Source organism: Gopherus flavomarginatus, chromosome 10 (assembly GCF_025201925.1).
Source record: "Gopherus flavomarginatus isolate rGopFla2 chromosome 10, rGopFla2.mat.asm, whole genome shotgun sequence".
NCBI classification, from domain to species: domain Eukaryota; kingdom Metazoa; phylum Chordata; order Testudines; family Testudinidae; genus Gopherus; species Gopherus flavomarginatus.
In genome coordinates this window covers 55,861,728-55,882,151 of record NC_066626.1, presented here as the reverse complement: position 1 = coordinate 55,882,151, position 20,424 = coordinate 55,861,728, and the positions used below count along the sequence as shown (strand labels likewise).

The 20,424-nt window shown below is 39.6% G+C and overlaps 1 protein-coding gene across 3 annotated transcripts; it reads right to left on the bottom strand.

Annotated features, from left to right (window-relative positions):
- Positions 1-1,326: 1,326 nt before the first annotated feature.
- MMADHC (metabolism of cobalamin associated D) lies at positions 1,327-19,940 on the bottom strand. 3 transcript variants are annotated; one of them, XM_050969338.1, is made up of 8 exons: positions 19,689-19,940; positions 19,007-19,052; positions 15,075-15,219; positions 14,602-14,819; positions 11,019-11,124; positions 7,983-8,113; positions 5,020-5,106; positions 1,327-1,651 (listed from the first exon to the last, which is right to left on the bottom strand). In XM_050969338.1, the coding sequence occupies exons 2-8, from the start codon at positions 19,013-19,015 to the stop codon at positions 1,457-1,459; spliced, it is 891 nt and encodes a 296-aa protein (XP_050825295.1). In that variant the 5' UTR covers positions 19,016-19,052; positions 19,689-19,940; the 3' UTR covers positions 1,327-1,456. The 3 variants fall into 3 exon arrangements, with proteins under 3 accessions (XP_050825295.1, XP_050825294.1, XP_050825293.1); XM_050969337.1 differs by lacking the exon at positions 19,689-19,940 and adding an exon at positions 19,544-19,682 and having other exon boundaries at positions 19,007-19,048; XM_050969336.1 differs by lacking the exon at positions 19,689-19,940 and adding an exon at positions 19,136-19,202.
- Positions 19,941-20,424: the final 484 nt, after the last annotated feature.

Here is a 20,424-nt window from a genome sequence, read left to right as displayed (position 1 = left end):
TGAGCTAATACTTCATTTGTCTTTATTTAGAATAATTCTTGTGCTGTATAGTTTTAGACAAGGGGTGGGCAAATTACGGCCCGCGGGCCACATCCGGCTCACCAGCTGATTTAATCTGCTTCTCGAGCTCCCGCTGGGGAGCAGGGTCTGGGACTTGCCCCGATCCTGCACCCCAGCCAGAAAGTGGGGGCAGGGGCCGCCCCGTGAGGCTCGCGGAAGCAGCGGCATTTCCCCCCTCCGGTTCCTATGCTTAGGGGCAGCCAGACTCTGCATGCTGCCCCCGCCCCAAGCACTACCCCTGCAGCTCCCATTGGCCAGGAACTGCGGCCAATGGGAGCTGCAGGGGCGGTGCCTGTGGATGGGGCAGCACGCAGACACACCTGGCTATGCCTCCGCGAAGGAGCCGGAAGGGGGAGGACATGCTATTGCTTTCAGGAGCTGCTTGAGGTAAGCGGTGCCCAGAGACTGCGCCCCAGCCCTGATCCCCCTCCTACTCCCTAACTCTCAACCGCAGCCCGGAGCACCCTCCTGCACCCCCAAACCTCTCATCTCCAGCCTCAACCCAGAACCTGTATCCCAGCCAGAGAGCTGATTGGAGAGTTTTTGGTCAATGGTCTGACAATCACTTTTCTGTGTTTTATAATCAGAAAATGCATTGTAAGAAAAGTACAGTAAGATGTGGTTAATTATTAAAATTCAGATTAGGTTAGTCTGACTCTTCAAGGAGACAGTGGTCTACTGCCACAAACAAAAAAGAAAAAATAATTTATTTTTGTAATAAGATATTTGTGAAAATACATTGCTGTAGAGATCCTCATTGGAGAAGACAATTTACAGTCTTACTGAGAGACCAAGCATTCTTTTAGAAAATTAATATTAAATGTGTGCCTACCAAGATATTTTTTTAATTTCTGTGCAATAATTCAGGTGGTTTTGTAAACAGCAGTGCTTACTAATCTCGCAAACATTTCTGGATTTTATTTACGGGGATAAGGCCCAAAAACTCAAAGCACCTCTATATGGCATTGTTTCGGATGGGGAGAGAATGCCTAGACAGCAAATTAAGACCCTCAGAACAGAGTAGGTTCATCTCCACAGCCTGGCAAAGCTATAAGCTCAGAGTGATCTTGCTAACAAGGATAGCTACAGGCATTTTAATTAACAAGAAGAAGGGAGCTGAATTATGCTTGGTGTTATACTTTCAATCAACTCAGGACAAGGGTAATTGGCAGCTTAAAAATCATATGGCATATCTGCATACCTACCAACTAAAATGTTGTCAATTAATATTGTAAATCATGTGGTGAATATGTATTGCACGCAGACTAAAACAAATAACAGTTATTTTATTATTTATAAGTGAGCATACTCTAAAACTTGGCATTTTCTGACAGTGTTTATAGACAAATTATCAAGTAAAAATACAAGTTTATATTTGACCTATGTAAGACAGTTGCTATTTTCCACTTAATTTCTTCATGATAGGGCTTTCAGGTTCAGCACTTGTGAAAATACTTCCTATAACCACATGGGTACCCCAGAGATTATGACGAATAACTTTGCAGCAGCCAAGGTCATCAACACAGAATCCTAAATGGCGGTAGCGTTCATCTGTTTCAAACAGTGTGTTGTTCGTGTATGGCCCAAAAAACTGGGGAAAAAAGACAATTCTCATATTTTAAAGATATTTTGGATCAATCAGTTCAGCATAGTGACAATTTTACAAAATAGAGGTTTAAGATTTAAAATATTACAGATCTACTTGAGTTTAAACAAAATGCAAACCTAGCAATATCTGTAAAGTGATTTCACTGTGAATAAGCTACTTAGGGGTTTTTGGACGGGGGCGTGTGTGTGTGTGTGCTGATTTTTAAAAGAGAAACACATAATTAATTCCTAGCCCCAAAAGACTTTGACATAGGTTGTTTAAACACATAATTAAAACACTTTGTAAGCTTTGCTTTGGCATAAGTACAGTGGTTGCCCTTAATAATATGTTCGGTTTTGAAATATTTTACTATTTCTTGAAGCATTCCTTAAGATAAAGAATATCTCTAAAATAGTAACATTAAGAAACAAAACAGTGGAACTTTTAAAAGGAGACCACTGTATTAAAGTTATTTCTGAAGAGTAGTTAAATCACATGCAAACAAGCACACCTTTTTAGAGTCAACTGTCTAATTTGCTTTACTTTCTAAAATAAAAGGCACAGGCATTCACTCTCACAGAACAGCTTGCAGGACTAGGAATTTAATTCTTAAATCTCTGTATACTTAACAAATTTAACATATTATTAAGCATGCAGACTATTTTTCTCCCCCTTCGTTAAAAGTAAATGCAACTACTGAAACAGTAAATAACCAGAGTTTTTAAAGGGTAAAACTACAAAATCCTGGAAAAGAAAAAGGGGAGAATTCTAAATGGAATAGTTGATCCATCTTAACTACAATGATTCTAAAAGACACCATCATTCATAAAATTATTGAGGTATACTCCAATAATTCTTTTAGATTTTTCTTTGCATTTTGGAAATAAAGTGAATGACAATTGCTACAGATTTATACATTTCAAAAGTATTTCCTCTTTAAAAAGATTTTTATATCACAATTTCAGAAAACGTTATTCATAGTAAAAGTTGTAATTAAAAACAACACTTGAGTGATTTGCATCTTCAAAGTGCTTGCATATATTAATTATTCCATACAATAACATTTCTTCCAGGTGGCTATTCACATTTATATATGAGGAAACTGGGGTACAGAGATTAAATGCCTTGTGTAAAGTGATGCAGCGGGTGTTGGGACTGGGATTAGAATGCAGAAGTTCCTGTCCCCAATCCTGTACTCTATATTATCATTACTGAAATAAGAATATATTACAACTAGTATATTTCATACGAACCAAAATAAGGAAAAAACTTGAGGTATGCATACAGACATCTATTAAAATAGGATTTAAGATGCCCAAGTCTTTTCACTTAAACTGCATATATGCAAATAGCACTTTCACATGATCAGATTTTAAACTGAGGGATTTGTGATACATTATGAAGTTCCCCAGCACAGGAACTGATTTTGAAATCTTCACTGTAAGTAGATGCATGAGAAAATGCTACCCATTGTGATTAAGATTTGCAGAATAGAGCCCAGAAGCAGAGTCCCCACCTCTACCAAACTTTTAGTACAGGATAGTAGCAAGCCATCAAATTTCTCAATAAATGCATGAAAGTGTGAGAAACCTGTAAGTTTGAACAAAAACAGAGGAACCTATTCATTTTGCTTAAACTAAATTTAAAAGGTAGATGGAACTAGGGCATTCAGCATCATCTGCAGCAGCCCCTTGACCAGCTTTAAAGAAAGCCCAGCTAAACCTATTATTTTTCCTTCCGATTACAGTGATCAGATTTAATTCAGTTTAAAAAAATAGATAAATAAAAAATCTTTATACACTAAAACTGCTTAGCTCGGCAGCTACAATGGTCTAATGTGGTAGAGTTTAGAATATTGTTTCTCTCATACAGCAGTGCATACCTGCACCAGGCTTTGGTTAAAATTTGCTTTGTAGTCTAGAATAGCATAGACCGGGTATGGTCAACTGGCTCCAAACTATGGGCATGTCAAGGTGCACCTCTGCCAACGGGGAGGCAGTAACCAAAGCTAGGTGCTGGAACCCCTTCCTTGCTGGTAAGACAGAGGGCTGGCCAGGTCAAACTTGATTGGCAGATCCCTCTTCAAATTCCTTCTCATCAGAAAACCAGGGTCTCCCATGTGCCAGGGGAGCACTCTAAGCACTGATGGGGGGCGGGGCGGCTGGCCAGAATTTGATTGATTGTGATCTGAGAGCCAATCAGGCACTGGTGAAGCAGTAACTGAAGCTAGGTGGTCTGGGGCAGAGTTTGTGCCTTCATTGATGAGGAGTAGAGTGGTATGAGCCAGCAGCTTTGCTAAAAGACTACACCACTCAGCAACCTGGCTCAATCTTTTTTTTTTTTTTTTTTTTAAATAAAAAATAAAATTCTGTATGACTAGGCAAAAGGTTTTAGTGGTCCTCTACAACCCCGAAGTTGCTCATTCCCGAGATAGAAAAAGGGCTGGACTTGTATATTGTATGCTTGAAGAGGATTGCTTATGTTTCAATGAAAGAAGAGCTTGGTAAACTCCACTTAACGAAACTGCACTTAAATAGGCATGACAATTTTAATGACACATATTCCAGATAGCCACTTTAACTTGATAATAAATGCCAATGGCTGTTTAATAGGGATAATATTAGCATATATTCCACATAATGGGGACACAATTGACTAACAAAATAGTCTCCTGGCACTATTGTTACCCAGTTGGTAAACAGCTGTGAAATTCTGGTCTGGGTGTTAGATGTGTACTTTTTTGTTTTAAAGTATGCTGTAAATAAGTATGAAGAGATGCAATGTAGTCAATTTCAATTCCGTTCAGTATTCAATTTGTCTTAACTTTTTGAAAAAAGTTGGCAGCCTTAGTCAGAATCGCTATTTGAAGTATTAGCCATCTACCAGTGCATTTTACTGTATTGCTACCGCAAAAGGGGATTTAAACTTAAACTAGAGCATTCTGCTGTATTGCTACCGCAAAAGGGGATTTAAATACTGTAGTGCCACGGTGTCCAAGAACTCAAATGCTATCAAACATTCCAGAGAAGAAATATGCAGATGTACTCCCACCCCATTCTGCAGTGACTGTATACTCCTAAGGAGAAGCTAGTTCATTTTCTATACTCCAATACTTAAGCTTCTTTGCTACAACCATTCTTCAGAGTAGCAATTGCAATGATGCTTCATGTAGTGTGGATAAAAAGTAATTGGCAAGTGGGCTAAGACCATGATGTTACTTTAAGACACCAAGAGAGCTATCAGATGGTAAAAAGTTTTTGGTCAACACCTAAAAGAGCTGGATTTGAACCAGTAACCGACAGGTAAAAGGATCCACATACTATTATATCAGTCTCCATTCTCCACTCATTCTTTTCAGCAGAGTAACTTACCGCCAATCCTGATGACGGATCAATAAAGTCAGCCCAATAGCCTTCAGACAAAAGTGCATAGCAAATTTCCTTGGCACCATTAATGAACTAAAAAAAAAAGGGGGGGGGAGAAATAATTACATTAAAAAGGAGTGCTCCTTTTATATGTAAATACTGAATAAATTTAAGTTAAACCTAGTGCAGAGCCTCTCTAATCTGCATCAATAAATGCCAAATTTAACATCCTTTTAAAGAAAAAGGCCAACAACAGTACTAAAAGGATTAAAATTAACAACATATATTAGGCTACTACAATCACATGAGATTTAAAAGAAATTCTTTGTGCCACTCAGCAGAGGATTAACAGTTTGTTCAAAGATCATCTAATTGCTTTGATTGCTCATGCAGTTTGCAGAATCATACCTGCTAAACCTCTGTAAAAGTCAAACATTGCTTCTGTTATTTCTCTACTTCATGAGTCATTTACAGATCAAAACCAAATTTCCTAGTTTGCTACAAGCAGTCATTAAATATACAACTTTAAGTATTTCCAAAAAGTTTTGTTAGAAGAACAGGACAGCAATGCATGGTTGCTTTGAATTACAAAAGTTTAACTACAAGTCCTTTTAAACATAAGTCTGGACATCAAATTTTCTAGTTAAAAATGTACTTAAAAATATAGTTTTATAAGTATTTGATACTTTGACTACTGAAACCAACTGTCATGCTGTAGTTAACCGTCGGCAAGATTAGTGGGGAATTCAACTCTTCCGAACATTTCTGGCCATGCAAAGAAAGTTGTACTGCGTGTGTTTTCCAAATAAATGGGAGGAAGCTGGTTAAGAACTTTTGAGGTTTTACAGCAATATTTTTCAGAAACAAGCAAGCCACACAAGGATGAGAACATGTCAGGCTAACATGTCACAGAAACATATAAAAAGAAAGAAATTTATATTTTAGGAACAACTTTTAGTACAGCTGGGTGACGTGATATGGCCAAGGTTTGTTTAATGTCTCTGATGTCATCTTGTATTCATTTGTCTAACAGATTTTATTTTAAAAGAAACAAACCATAAACACACTCCATCAAAGTTGTGACACACACACCAGATTAGATACCATGTGAACACAAGTGGTAAAACTATGCTGTTTTGCCTTGATACTGCAACAAAAGGAACAAAAGATATGATAGCATGAGGTCCTAGCCTAATATGTAAGTATAATCCATAGGTATATTACTGAGTAGTGGAAGACCAGACTCCGTAATATTACTTAAAATTTAGACTGTGTACTTATTTCCTTATTTTTTATTAAAAATCAAAAGCTGCCCGTATAAATGTAGAAGTTGAATTTTTTTTTCAGTGTTTATGCTCCAGACACAGCCCTACGTCTCAAAATTTTCAAAGAGTAATTCAGAATTTGATTAGTTAGTCAGTCAACGTCTCTTCCAGTGATCCAAAATATCAAAAGCTCTACCTTACTGTGGATCTAGTCTCCCATTTCTCTATTTAAAGGTTCAGTGGATCTGAAGACTCATTTAAACTTTAAAGTAAGTCACAGACATACTAGGAAGCAATCTAAAGACAGAACTTAATGCATAAATTTTTGGTAAATCAGATATTTTGATCCAGTGTTGCAACGGTCTCAGAGCAGTCACTTAAAGTGATGTGTTAATTTAAACTTGAGTCTTGCTACTGTAAACACCCAGATATGTCTGTAAATAACCCCCATTACTTTAGCAAAAGCCTATCACATTAAATTAGTTCTTCTGAAGTTATTTCTAACCATCTACAAAGCAACAAATGGGCCATTTTATTGTGAATATGCTGTTAGTAACCTTTAGGCCAGGAGGTTACATCTACACCCTTACAATGATTATATTAAAGTTGACAAGGAGGTGCACGAGGAAGAAAGGAGACAATTAACATATAATTAGACCAGATTACAACGCTAAAGACTAACAGACCATAAATAATTTAAAGACAAGGACATACTAAAATGAAGGGAATTTTACTTTGTATACAGTCTTCATGCTGATACTTTAGACTGCTTATTCCTTTTCCTGTAGTAACCCTTACACTGCCTCTACTCATAATTTATAAATGCAGTTTATGTCAAGGACAGTGAGTAGAACTGTTTTCATCTTAATTTCTACTAATGCTGACTCCCATCCATAATTAGATGGATTGGTAGACAAAATCATCACACAGGAAGCGAATCTATCAGTTAAAGAGATTTAAAAAACAAACATTTTAAAGGGATATATTTTAAGATAATGCAGTTATGAAAATTAGCGTCAGCAGTAAACACTGACATCTGCTGGAATATACAACAAATGTCACAAAGTTGCTTTTTCTAGAAAGAGACCTCTAGTGGCAATTCAACCAGATTCACCTGTATTACGCTAATGTGGAAGATTAATTTGTAAATGTTAATGACATTCAGGTTAAAAGCATTAACTGAATACATTATTAGAATATTTAAAAAACCCAATCACCGCTTTGTAGATTATAAAACAGGTCAATTTAGCAAATGCTATGAAAGGATGTGAATTAAATCATGCAAAGCAACAAAACAGCGTGAAATGCATTGCTCTTGAACTACAGTGATAAGGAATGATGGCTGTTATTCCACGTAGAATATTGACCGATTATAAAATCAAGTATCTTGGGTAATATATGAAAAGGCTTTAACACACTGCCACATAAGATGACTCCTTAACTCATCTCACCACCAAATAAGATTAATATTTAGCATTTTCATCTAAAGATATCAAAAATTTTGTAAAACTGGTGAAGTTCATTATCCCCATTTTACCAATAGAAAAAAAATTACACTTGGCTACCTCAAGGGATTGGTCTAAGAAAATTAGAGAGTAAGTCAGTTCCAGAACTAATAACAGGTTAAAACAAACAAAATAGGGCCCATCTACAATAGATATGACCACATAGAAGAATATGCTGACACCAAATACAAATACTTACGTTTTCTAATAACAATTCTCTCTCATCTTCCACTTCTTCACTCCATACAGTCATATCATTTTTAGTTTTCTGGGTTATGGTTAGTATTGTTAGATTATTGGCAGTCACCTCTGGAAACATTGATTCAAAGTCTAGAGAAATGGAATCAGCATGTTAGGAGCGTAATGGGTTGGTTTTGTATATTTTATGCTTTTTTCTACTTCAGACAGAGTACCTCAAACATCAGGAGCTTTTCATTCAGTATGCTACATTTCAATTCAACTATTGTAATAATAAAACTTCATCAATCTGTACATTTTAAAATTTGCATGCAAATAAGTACCTTACTGCTCAGCAAAGACTTAGTAGCTGAGTTAGGTACCCAGGTATTATGCTAATGAGATGATATTCTTTTAAAACATACTATAGTACAACATGAAGTAATTATAATTAAACTACAGGTGTTAATTATCCTTGCATTGTGTGTTTACACTGTAGGCCAAGAGCTAGATTGAGAGATGGACTCAGGTGTGGTGACACAATGTCCTAACACCTAACTTTTAGAGACGTACAAAATTACTGGGATTCATAAAGCCTGGGTTAGGTGCTGAAACTCCCTCTGTAATGATGGGGAGAGAAAGGCACCTAAGAATGGGATTCACAAAAGGCAGCACGCTGACTGAAGAACTGAATAAGCTAGCTAAGGGGAGATGCTGAGGAAAAGAGTGTATGCTAAACCCTGACCCTCTCACATAATTAGGCATTGGCAAAACAGCTTACTTTAAGCAAACTTGGGCTTACCTTTTCTAAAATTAGTGGGGTTTTTTGCTCACCCTGTGGGTTTTTCTGCTTTACTCCAAGAGCTGCTTTTTCTGTTGTTTTTTTTTTGTGGGGGGGTGGGGCGGGGGATGACCTGTCTCCCCACACTCAGCATCAGGACACCACAAGCCCCACCCCCGCAACTTGTAATGCACATTGGAAAAAATAACCTCAACTATACATACAATATGATGGGGGCTAATTTAGCTACAACGAGTCAGGAAAAAGATCTTGGTGTCATCGTTGATAGTTCTCTGAAGATGTCCACGCAGAGTGCAGAGGTGGTCAAAAAAGCGAACAGGATGTTAGAAATCATTAAAAAGGGGATAGAGAATAAGACTGAGAATATCTTACTGCCCTTATATAAATCCATGGTATGCCCACATCTCGAATACTGTGTACAGATGTGGTCTCCTCACCTCAAAAAAAATATTCTAGCACTAGAAAAGGTTCCGAAAAGGGCAACTAAAATGATTAGGGGTTTGGAGAGGGTCCCAAAAGAGGAAAGATTAAAGAAGCTAGGCCTCTTCAGCTTGGAAAAGAGGAGACTAAGGGGGGAATATGATAGAGGTGTATAAAATCATGAGTGATGTAGAGAAAGTGGATAAGGAAAAGTTATTTACTTATTCCCATAATACAAGAACTAAGGGTCACCAAATGAAATTAATAGGTAGCAGGTTTAAAACAAATAAAAGGAAGTTCTTCTTCACACAGCGCACAGTCAACTTGTGGAACTCCTTTCCTGAGGAGGTTGTGAAGGCTGGGACTATAACAATGTTTAAAAGGGAACTGGATAAATTCATGTTGGCTAAGTCCATAAATGCTATTAGCCAGGAAGGGTAAAGAATGGCGTCCCTAGCCTCTGTTCATCAGAGGATGGAGATGGATGGCAGGAGAGAGATCACTTGATCATTGCCTATTAGTTTCACTCCCTCAGGGGCACCTGGCATTGGCCACTGTAGGTAGACAGATACTGGGCTAGATGAACCTTTGGTCTGATCCGGTATGGCTGTTCTTATGTTCTTAACTTTTGGGATCTTTGGACTGCTTTTTAAGACCATTTCATGCCTGTGGTCTTGAAATTTTTGGCCTGTGCATGACATGCCTAAGTTCATAGGAAGATGCCTCTTTCTAGCTGGGATTCACAGCTAGGAGCCTTCTCCTAGAGTCTAATGCATTGAGGAGGAGAAGTCATTGGGCCAGAAACAGTGGGAATAAATCTATAACCTGATGGCTGGGCACTCATCTAGGAGGTGGGAGACCAAGGATCCAGTTCTCCACCTCCAGTGCCTCTATTTATCCATAGTGGAACAGCTTCAACAGGAGAGACTAAGGGAGACACACATCACAATATCCCATAGCCTTGTGGTTAGGGCACTCACCTGAGTGGCAGATCCCTCTTCAAATCCCTTCTCATCAGAAAACCAGGGTCTCCCACATTCTAGGGGAGAACTCTAAGCACTGATCTAAAAGTTGAGGAAAGTGTGTTCCCTACCATGTATGTGGAGTTAAGCGGCCTCTGAGCAGGCCTACTGGAATGAGCTCTCTAACTTCCCCCAGTTTGTGGACTGCACTGGGGTTTTGGCTGCCTACAGCGAGGTAGAAGAAACAGGCACCTAGGAAATTTTTACTGCAAAAACACAGGCACCTAAGTTTCTTTGTTTACCTAGCCCCAAGAGTCTTGCAGTCATGCAATACCCCAAGTCCATCCAGAACTATTTCTGTTGCATGGGGGAGGACTAGAAAGAGAAGCCAGATAACAGGATTCAGTAGCTCCAGGGCAATTCTGCTCATGTGAACACAGGGCAGAGGAGTGGGTCAGATATGGCAAGCATGCCTACACAATCCATTGGATCACAAGCCTATATAAGTGCACACACAGCAGCTATGGAGGTAGTTTTGGTCAGACTAGGAGTGTACCATACCTTAAAAAAACTTCAGCTGACCTTTTAATTTTACTACCAAGTCACTAATTTTTAAATTACAAATATTGCTGTTAATAGTACAACAATTTTGTATGGATTTTCATACAGAGTTAAGGATTTCATTATGTAAAATGTAAATCTTTGTAATCAGCCAGTAATTTGGGTTTTTTTTATTGCATTTTTAATAATGTGAAGCTATAGGAACAATAATTCATATCCTCCACAACCTTGGTCTGATGGTGAGAAATGCTATATATATTTTACTTCATAAAAACTTAAAAAATTAAACTGCTCAAAAATGTGAAAAATGTACCTTTTCGTAACAGTTCTGGACAAGTTTGTATTGCACATTCTATCTTAGCATTTTCAAAGTATGTTTCAGCATTATTTATTTGCTGTTTAGGAGGGACATCAGTGCCCTGAAGAAAATCAAGGAAATACAAATGGGTAACTTTCAGGTTCATATAATATGTGACATGATTAACAATTAAAATAGTATTTCCAACTGGAGTTGTGTAATCTCCAGATCCTGCAGACGTCTATTCATAGAAGTAGTTCCATTGAGTAAAGGCTGCTCAAAGTTTGCAACAAGTCCCTAAACCTCATCACCATTCCATTTTATAGGTGGAGAAACTGAGGCTTTTTTGAACATCACGGTCAGTCTGTTACAACTAGGTCTCCTGACTTCCAAGCCTACGATTTATCAAGATCAGCCTTCTCCTAAAATCTAATCCTATAACCACTGAAGTCAATTGTAATTACTTGTGTAAGGGAAGCTGCAATATGAGGCCTTTGTATCATTACAAAATGTGTACGTGTACATAAAAAGTTTTTGAACTTTTATCACAGCATTTACCTATACCATTTTCATATATCAGATGGATCTAAATGTACCTTATATTTAATTATACTTACATTACACCTACAGCAGTCAAATAAATGGCTAAAACAAAATGGCTTTATAAATCTTTAAAGTAACACTTTTAGCATTTTCATGCATTCATGTGTGCTGCAATTAAAAAAACTAAACAGATGTATCGGGGGGGTAGCCGTGTTAGTCTGGATCTGTAAAAGCAGCAAAGAATCCTGTGGCACCTTATAGACTAACAGACGTTTTGGAGCATGCATCTGACGAAGTGGGTATTCACCCACGAAAGCTCATGCTCCAAAACGTCTGTTAGTCTATAAGGTGCCACAGGATTCTTTGCTGCTTAAACAGATGTAGATATACCACTACAGGAGTCAAAACAAAAATTTACATAAAATTATGCACTGCTCCTAAGCTTGATATTTTGCAAGCAAATTTAAATACCCAATTGTTGTAGCCTCACAGCTAAAACTATCCACTATTACTGCCATATAAGCTCTTTAATAACTAAAGCTACTAATATAGGGCTCCAGTTGCTACAATTTGAGTTCTGTAGCTGCCTTTCATGTGGAAGTTCTGCAAGTTAATTATAGGAGTAAACTGCAGTTCTTAAGAGGACAGTGAAAACAGCCATCTGTTATGGGAGAGTGAAATGTTACATTAGGCTTTCCACATCTGTTCTACACTTCAACATGGATTTCTTTAATCCACATATAATGTGAAGGTTATTTTATCATTAATATGGGATTCCAGGGAGCTAATGCAGCAATTCCCTTTGACAGTCTAAAAATGTTGAACTAGTAAATACAGTTTTTCTCTAAGAGGACTGTACGTACAGTATGTTTGTAGAGCATCTTGAGCCACAGCGAATGCAGAGGCACATGGTCAGTCTATAAAACTATTCCTCTTAAAAAGACTCAACATTTAGGTTAGCATTTTGCTATAACATGTTAATCATCAAACAGGTTTCTAGTGTATTCCTCTCTGTGTGGAAAATAACCTAGTGGATTTGCTGATCTTGCCAAAGAATTCACAAAAAGTCACTAACTGTGGTTTGGGTGCACGTGTTTTCATACTCAGATAACACTGCCGTTTTCTGACTGCTTCTCTCATGGCTCTTCCTCTCTCGTTTGCCCCACATCTAACCAGTCCTTCCACTTACAAAGCTTACAAATTTACAGGACACCCAACAGCCAGAGGACTAAACTTAGTTGCCAAAAACCGATTCCCTCTCCATAACTGCTGGGGAAGGAAGCGAGCTAGTATTCTTACCAAGGTGCTGTCTATTTACCCTATTCAGAGACTATCTTTTGTATCAACCTCTGGCACATAGGAGTCCAATAAATTTGAAATCCACCCCAGTACACTCTGGCTGCTGGAAGGTAGTTGGGCCTCGGCTACTTAAACATCTCTCCTGGCTGCTCTGATGGGGCAGCTGGGTATCTCTTCTAGTCTAACCTCTTGCTGCTTTCTAGTTGCTATTGGGTGAGATGAGGTGGAGGGGTCTCTGCTACTCTACCCTCCCCTTGCCTCCGTTTCCTGTTCCCAAGAGAAAAGCTTCAGTGTTTGTCTTTACTATACTAATACTCAGAACTTTCCCAAACAGCAGCAGCGTTAAATTGATCTGATTCTTGTGTACAGCCTCCTGAATAGCAGCAGTGGAAACTGACAGTGCTCTTATCAATGTTCTCTCTACAACAGCTTGGCAAAGCTATAAGCAGCAGTAGAGGCACTGGAGCTTTCAGTCTACAGATTTAGTTGCAGCCAGACAAAACCTGCGTCAATGACACTTGGTTCACTTTTTTTTTTTTTTTTTTTAAACTAAAGCTTTGATTCCACAGAAGTTCAAGGTACTGAGCCAGAAAGCTCACTATGGGCAAGTGGATTGTTCAAACTCCGGTTATACATACACAAGAAATATTGTACAGCATTTTTACATAAAAATAGTTTATCATAATTTTTAAACTGATTTCCTATGTTTGAGGATGTCACAAAGTTTATGTGGGCTGTGGAAAGCCAATATACTAGCTCAGTGATACTCAGACTGAGGCTTGGGAGAGGCAAGTGTCTCTTTAACGCATCACCTGCAGTTCTTTGCAGCAATGATATTAAAACACTGTGATTTAATTATTTAACCTAAGCTATTAACCAAATCAGGCTGCTTTTACTATGTTGCTATAAGCAATTGTAGTTGATAGAATAGTAATACTTGGCCAGCCGTTTTGCTGTGAGATCTCACACACACACACACACACACACACACACACACACACACACACACACACACTCTCTCTCTCTCTCTAAAATAATGAATTCACACTACTGTGGCTTTTTTGGGTAATGCTGATCGCTAATTTGGCTCCAAAACCAGTGAGGTCTCAGTTCACTGATGGCATTATACATGAGCTAAAAATTCCTTAATATTCAAGGCCAGGAAATATAATAGTCAAACTGCCTACTGCTAATAAGGCATCTCTGAAGGGAGTAACTTCAACTACAATCAAGTTTAGTTAGTACACTTCTTATGTTGGCTTTCATGAGCTTTTATTTATTTATTTTAACATTCAAGAACCACAAGCACAACTAAGGGAGATTTTGTCCTAATGAATTAGACCCATCCAATCCAAAGGAAATCATTAAAAGTTAACAATTAACACTGATCTGTTTTTTTGTAAAAACAGATCAATAAGACTAAGTCAACAATTTGTTTTAAAGTTAAATTAACCTAATCTTGTTTTCATATAGCTCATACAAATAAGCAGCTATTTAAAATGCTATTTCATTAGACATTTTGCAAAAAAAAATATTCACGTGACTCAGTGTCAGGGGTTTTAAAAGAGAGAGTTGATGATTTTATTGGGAAGCAAATGTTCTATATGATCCCTCCCCACATCTCTGTACATTTTCATCTCACATCACTTTCAGAGCACTATCAATATTCTATTTTTGGAAGATTACTCACTGGCATATAAGAAAATCAAAACACTACTACAATTTTCAGCTTCATATATTAAATTACTGTTCTTACCTGAAACTCATTTATGTATTGTGCCATCACAAATTCATGTCTCTCACTTGATAAGGGCTCCACTAATATATCAGGCAAACTTTTATGAACGTGTGTTTTCTTCTGAGAAACCGTACCATTTAGGTGACATTCAAAACCTATATTACCCGGGAGCTGGAATCTCTGGTCCTGAGGACCAAATGGTCCCATTACTTCATCTGGCCACACAGTTCTTGGACCTGTCAAAAATTGAGTGCTTACATTATTCTTCACATTGAAAAAACAGTTATTTTTAATTCCTAAATAAAAACATTTAAGTGCAATCATGTAAAACAGAAAAAAAAAAGTAATCACAAAGATTAAGTGAAAAAACTAAATGTTTCACCATATTAAAAAAATGTAATTTTCTCTCTATTTATTTGAGACAGATAGTTTTTAAGATGTTGAACTCTGGTAGGCAGTAAATGTAACAAAATTCGTTTATTTTTCCTTACATATATCAGGAGGTGCAGCAGCAACATGAGGCTCATCTGAGCCAGAAGATCCTGCGGTGGAAAAAGCCTTGGGATTTACAACCCTTGTGACCAAGGAGTAAAATCCTGGTAGATAGGTCACCAGTCTTGCTCTGTTACAGAGCACCTAAAGAGGACGAAAGAAGAAATGAGTGTCATCTGTTGCAAGGAAAAGTGATCAATGAATTTATATTTAACTTTTTAGAAGACAAAACTACATGTAACTCCATAGAAAAACTTTAGTTATGAAGTGTCATTAATTGTATTTTTTAACTGTAAGAATATTTTGCACTTCATTAGTACTGTAAGTTTCCTATTCAATTTTGATAAAAGGAAACTGCACAATGCAAACAAAAAATGCACACTGAAATACCTCCACACTTGAGCTACAGTTAGAAATGGGTTAAAAGTCAGGGCTATCGTGACAAGACATGAATGTAAATATGTTTATGTATAGGGTCATGATACACAAGGTATCATTTCCCCTGCTGTTGTTACATTTGGAGAGGAAAAAAACAAAAACCTAAAAATACAAAACAATCAGGAAAGTTGATCTTAGGATCCATCGAAATATTTTAGGTAAGTAAATACGGATATCTAATCTCAGTGCTTTTCCCTACAGACTAGCACTGTTTTTAGTTCACCCCCTGCTGCAAAGGTATTACAGGATACTGAAAATAATAATAAAATGTAAAAGAATACCAAAGCGCACACAGTGCGCGCACACAAATTTATTTTAAAACCAAATTATCAGAATGGGCAGGAGTAGCAATTCAGTCCCTATACCATCTACCTGCAATATTTCAACTTGAGGGACACAGTCAAGCCAGGAAAGCCTAAAATTAGTACTGACAACATTATTTTGCTCTGCAGACACAAAACATATTTTCAGCTACAAAAAAACAGCAATATGGGTTTACAATCAGAAGGCCACATAGCTCTTGCGTATTCTGCAGAGGCAGAATTTGCCACAGAACTGTGTTTCCAAGTCTAAGCATTCAAATACAAAAACAAGACAACACCTACTTCTATGATAGCAAAGAAAAACCTTAAAAAACAAACCGAGCGTAAATGGATGCAATGTTGTCTTCCCGAGTCTGCAAACAGCCTGAAACAATAGCACTCGGAAGTGTGACCAACTCCAATTCATCTCAATGTTGTTAACTCTGAACCCTAATGATGATAAATTTAAATGTCAACATTGTTCACTATTTTACTGTTGATTGGTTTAGCAAAAATAACCAGCTAATGTGCTTAAGCCCACAAATTTAATCTTCTCCCCAAATTTCAAGAACTCCAACTACTAAGTATCTAACTGCTATAACTTCAAGCTTCCAACAACTTCTAGTTTCTCGACTTCAACAATCCAATTATGCACTCGAAAAACAAATCTGTAGCCAATTCAAACGTTTAGGGACAGTAAAATAAATTGAATTAATACCAAAATAATAAACCATTATATTTAATTAAATAAACTCCTTCATTTTTAACATACTTAGAGCTACCACAAGATTTCCAACGTGCTGAACTGCAATGCACTAAGAAATCAACCTTGCTGCTTAATTTAGGTTCATCTTGTGAGACAGTATTTGGGCCTTTGTTCTACTTTCCTAGAACTGGGGGGAAATTTTTGAGAAGATTTTTAGGGTAGGACTAAATCTTAAGGATCCAGTGCTACACACATGTATGCACACACTTAACTTTAAGCATTTGAGTAGTCCTATTGACTTTAATGGAACTGCTCACATGCTCAAAGTCAGACACTTGCATGTATGCAGGATTGGGACTTAATCCTGTCAACCTGAACACAAAGCCTGTACATAGTAAAGGCTAGTGTACCTTATACATAGACATTTTTTTTATTAATTATCCAAAATACATATTAAACTGACAATATCTGACCAAATCCAAACATTTCTTGTATGCAGTTTTGTTTTAGCAGTGGTGGTCTAATATCTTTTATTGGACCAACTCAGGGTGGCCAACCTGAGCCTGAGAAGGAGCCAGAATTGACCAATGTACATTGCCAAAGAGCCACAGTAACACATCAGCAACCCCATCCCCTCACTCCCAGCACATCCCGCCCACTAGTGCCCTTGCCAATCAGCACCTTCCCCTCCCTTCCCGCACCTCCTGATAAGCTGTTTCATGGCATGCAGGAGGCTGGGAGGGGGAGAAGTGAGGGCATGGCAGGCTCAGGGGAGGGGGCAGAAAGGGGTGGAGTGGGGGCAGGGCTGGTGGCAGAGCCAGGGGTTGACCAGTGAGCACCCCCCGGGCACACTGGGAAGTTGGGACTTGTAGCTCCAGCCTTGGAGTTGGTCCCTATACAAGGAGCTGCATATTAACTTCTGAAGAATCGCATGTGGCTCTGGAGCCACAGGCTGGCCACCCCTAGACCAACTTCTGTTGGTGAGAGAAACAAGCTTTTGAGGTTACACAGAGCTCTTCTTCAGGTCAGAAGCTTAAAAGCTTGTTTCTCTCACCAACAGAAGTTGGTCCAATAAAAGACATTACCTCAACCACTTTGTCTTTCTAAAGGCAAACACCACAATCTTGCAGACATTTATACATGCACATTTAAGCACTTGATTCCTGCAAATTCTGGTGCATGTCTAGACTTAAAATTGGAATTTTGGGCCCAAAATTCCATTAAATTCAAATGCCACATCACAGCATAGTGCAATCTGATTCCACCTCAATGCTTTACTTGAAATGGGGCACTGCTGCAAATGGGGCACCATCCAGGAATATCAAAATAATAAAACTTAGCACTTAAGGCCAATTCTACAGACACACACCCACAAAGAATGTCACTGATGTAAATGAGATTACCCATGTTCATACTTCCATGATTAGGGCCTTACAGCATGTGTTATCCTTAGATCTCAAAGTGCTTATAATCAGTACACAATAACTTGAAATCAGCTTTATGTAATGGCTTTCACAGCCTTGTATTTCACACTATACTATCAAATAATTTTTGCTTAATATCAGCACAATCAGAACTCAATTTTTTAAATTACAATTTGTGCTGCCAGAACATCCTCTGAAATATCAAAATTTGCTATTTAATGTGAAAGGTTTATACAAGATAAATGATTTAGCTTGCTGGACAATTAAAAAAAAATTTTCTTTTTTAAACTCTTATTATAAATATTAAAATATACTCAAGACACAGAACAGATGTATATTTTTAGTTTATTGTACACACAGTATAACCACTTAATCTTTACACTTACGGTTTACATTATCATCAGAAAACTTGTGTAAAAGGATACCCTATATCAAGAGTTCTCAAACTTCATTGTGACATGACCCCCTTCAGACAACAAAAAACACCACACGATCGCAGGAGGGGGCACTGAAGCATGTGCATAAGTGTTTGTAGGACTGGGGACAAATATATGAATTTATAAATCAGATTCAAAAAATTTAGCCAGTCAAATTTTTCCATCAGTCAACAATCCAACACTGTTTTTACTTAAAAAAAAGTTGCGTAAAACAGAATCTTTATGAACAACCTAACCTTATGTAGGAGAATTACACAGAATTTCATTGATGCCATGAAAAAATAAAAGAAAAAATAAGAAAATAAAAGAATCTGGTGCCCCATAAAATATTAACAATTTTTTTTGTAGTTTGCATGTTGTCTTATCTTAGAGACACAAGGTGGGTGAAGTAATATCTTTTATTGGATAAACTTCTGCTGGTGAGAGACAAAGATTTTGAGCCTACACAGAGCTCTTCTTCAGTGCTAATCTTCAGATATGAGGGGCATGTGCAGTCTTTCATGGCACCCAACTGAAGTCACAATACAAACGAAAACTAAGTTTCCTGCTTAATTGTGTTTAGCTTAATGACACCGCTAACATTATAAGCTACTGGTAGTAGAGTTCAATGACAACATTACTCACATTGGCCATTTCTGAGGGTTGTTCCTCTAGTTAAACAAAATTCTTCCTGAAACAGAAGACAGAAATATCACACACCAGTGACTGGTTATATAGTGTCAGATACTATGGTCAGGAGGATGGTATACAAACCCATCTAGAACATGCAACTGCTTCCGCGCTGCTCAGGAGCCTGACTGCACTGCAGCTCTCCAAACTCCGCCGACAGCCGCACTGACAGCCCGCAGGGAGCCCGGGGCCATCAAACCAACATGAAACGGGCCAGACTGCAGGCAGCCCCCACCCTTCCGGACAGCAGCACCCGCGGAAGTGGCAGGTCCCTGCCTACAACGTCGCCCCTTAACCCAACCGGAAGCTGCTCAAAGGGGAGTTTTGGACGTTTAAACTCCTGCGTCCGGCGCTGGGAGACGCCAGAGGGGGAAGCGATTTACTGCAGCCTCATCCCAGTACCCGCCTGCCCCCGCCTCCCAGCGCAGCGATGGGCCACCGGCCTCGCCCGCCTTGTGCCAACAGCCCCCGGAGCCCGAGTGCAGAAGGGACTTGCCTCGGCACAACGGCCCCTCAGGCCCAGCTCACACCCGGCGAAGGGCCCTTCGCGGTGCAGCCAGCCCGACCCACGGCCACACTCGTGTGCAGCCCCGCGGAGGGGCAGGCGCTGCGCTGGGGTCAGCGGCCAGACTCCTACCTCTCTCGCCGCTCCGCCTGCAAAATGGCGCCGCGGCCAACGAATCGACTCCGGGAGCGCATCGATGAGGAGAGCGCCGAGCTCCTCCATGGCGCGCAGCGGGCTGCGCGAATCGGCGCGCTCGCGGCCCAGAGTGCAGTCGGGCTCGCGAGAGCGGCCGTCAGTCTCCGCGCAGCAGGCGGAGCAAATCGACGCACGCTGCATCGAGGAGGATGGGGAGATCGCCCAGTCCGTTCATGAGGAGGCGGCGGAAAAAAGGGGCTCGCTGGGGCTGGCGCTGGCCGAGCGCGCGCGCGCGCGCCGCCGCCTGGAGGCCTGTCCTGGGCAGAGGTTGCAGGGCCCAGCCGGGGGCGCGGGGAGATGCGAAGAGACGGGCCCGAGCAGAGGGGCCCAAGCGCCGGGCGCTGTCGGTTTCTCAGCCCTGTCCCGGCCGGGCCAGCGGCCGTTCCAGGCCAGCACCGCTCTCCCGTCCCGCAGGGGGCAGGACCCCGGCCCCTGCTCGCAGCCCCCAGCCGGGGAGCCCCGGCACAGCTCGAGGCAGAGCACTGGGTCCTGGAGTTGCACTGGTGCCAGGATTCACTAGCGAGACAAGGGGGCCGCGTCACGTCTGCTGTTGGACCAACTTCTGTAGAGGAGAGAGACAAGCTTTCCCACCACACAGCACTTTCCTTCAAGGGTCCATCAAAGCTATTACCTCACCCAGCGTGTCGCCAACATGCTGAGGCCAACATGGCGC

Coding starts and splice junctions, on each gene's coding strand:
- MMADHC (XM_050969338.1), bottom strand. Junction 8,114..11,018: donor TCCAGAACTGTTACGAAAAG/GTACATTTTTCA, acceptor CCATTTCTCTAG/ACTTTGAATCAATGTTTCCA. Junction 5,107..7,982: donor GAGAATTGTTATTAGAAAAC/GTAAGTATTTGT, acceptor TTTTTTTTTTAG/TTCATTAATGGTGCCAAGGA.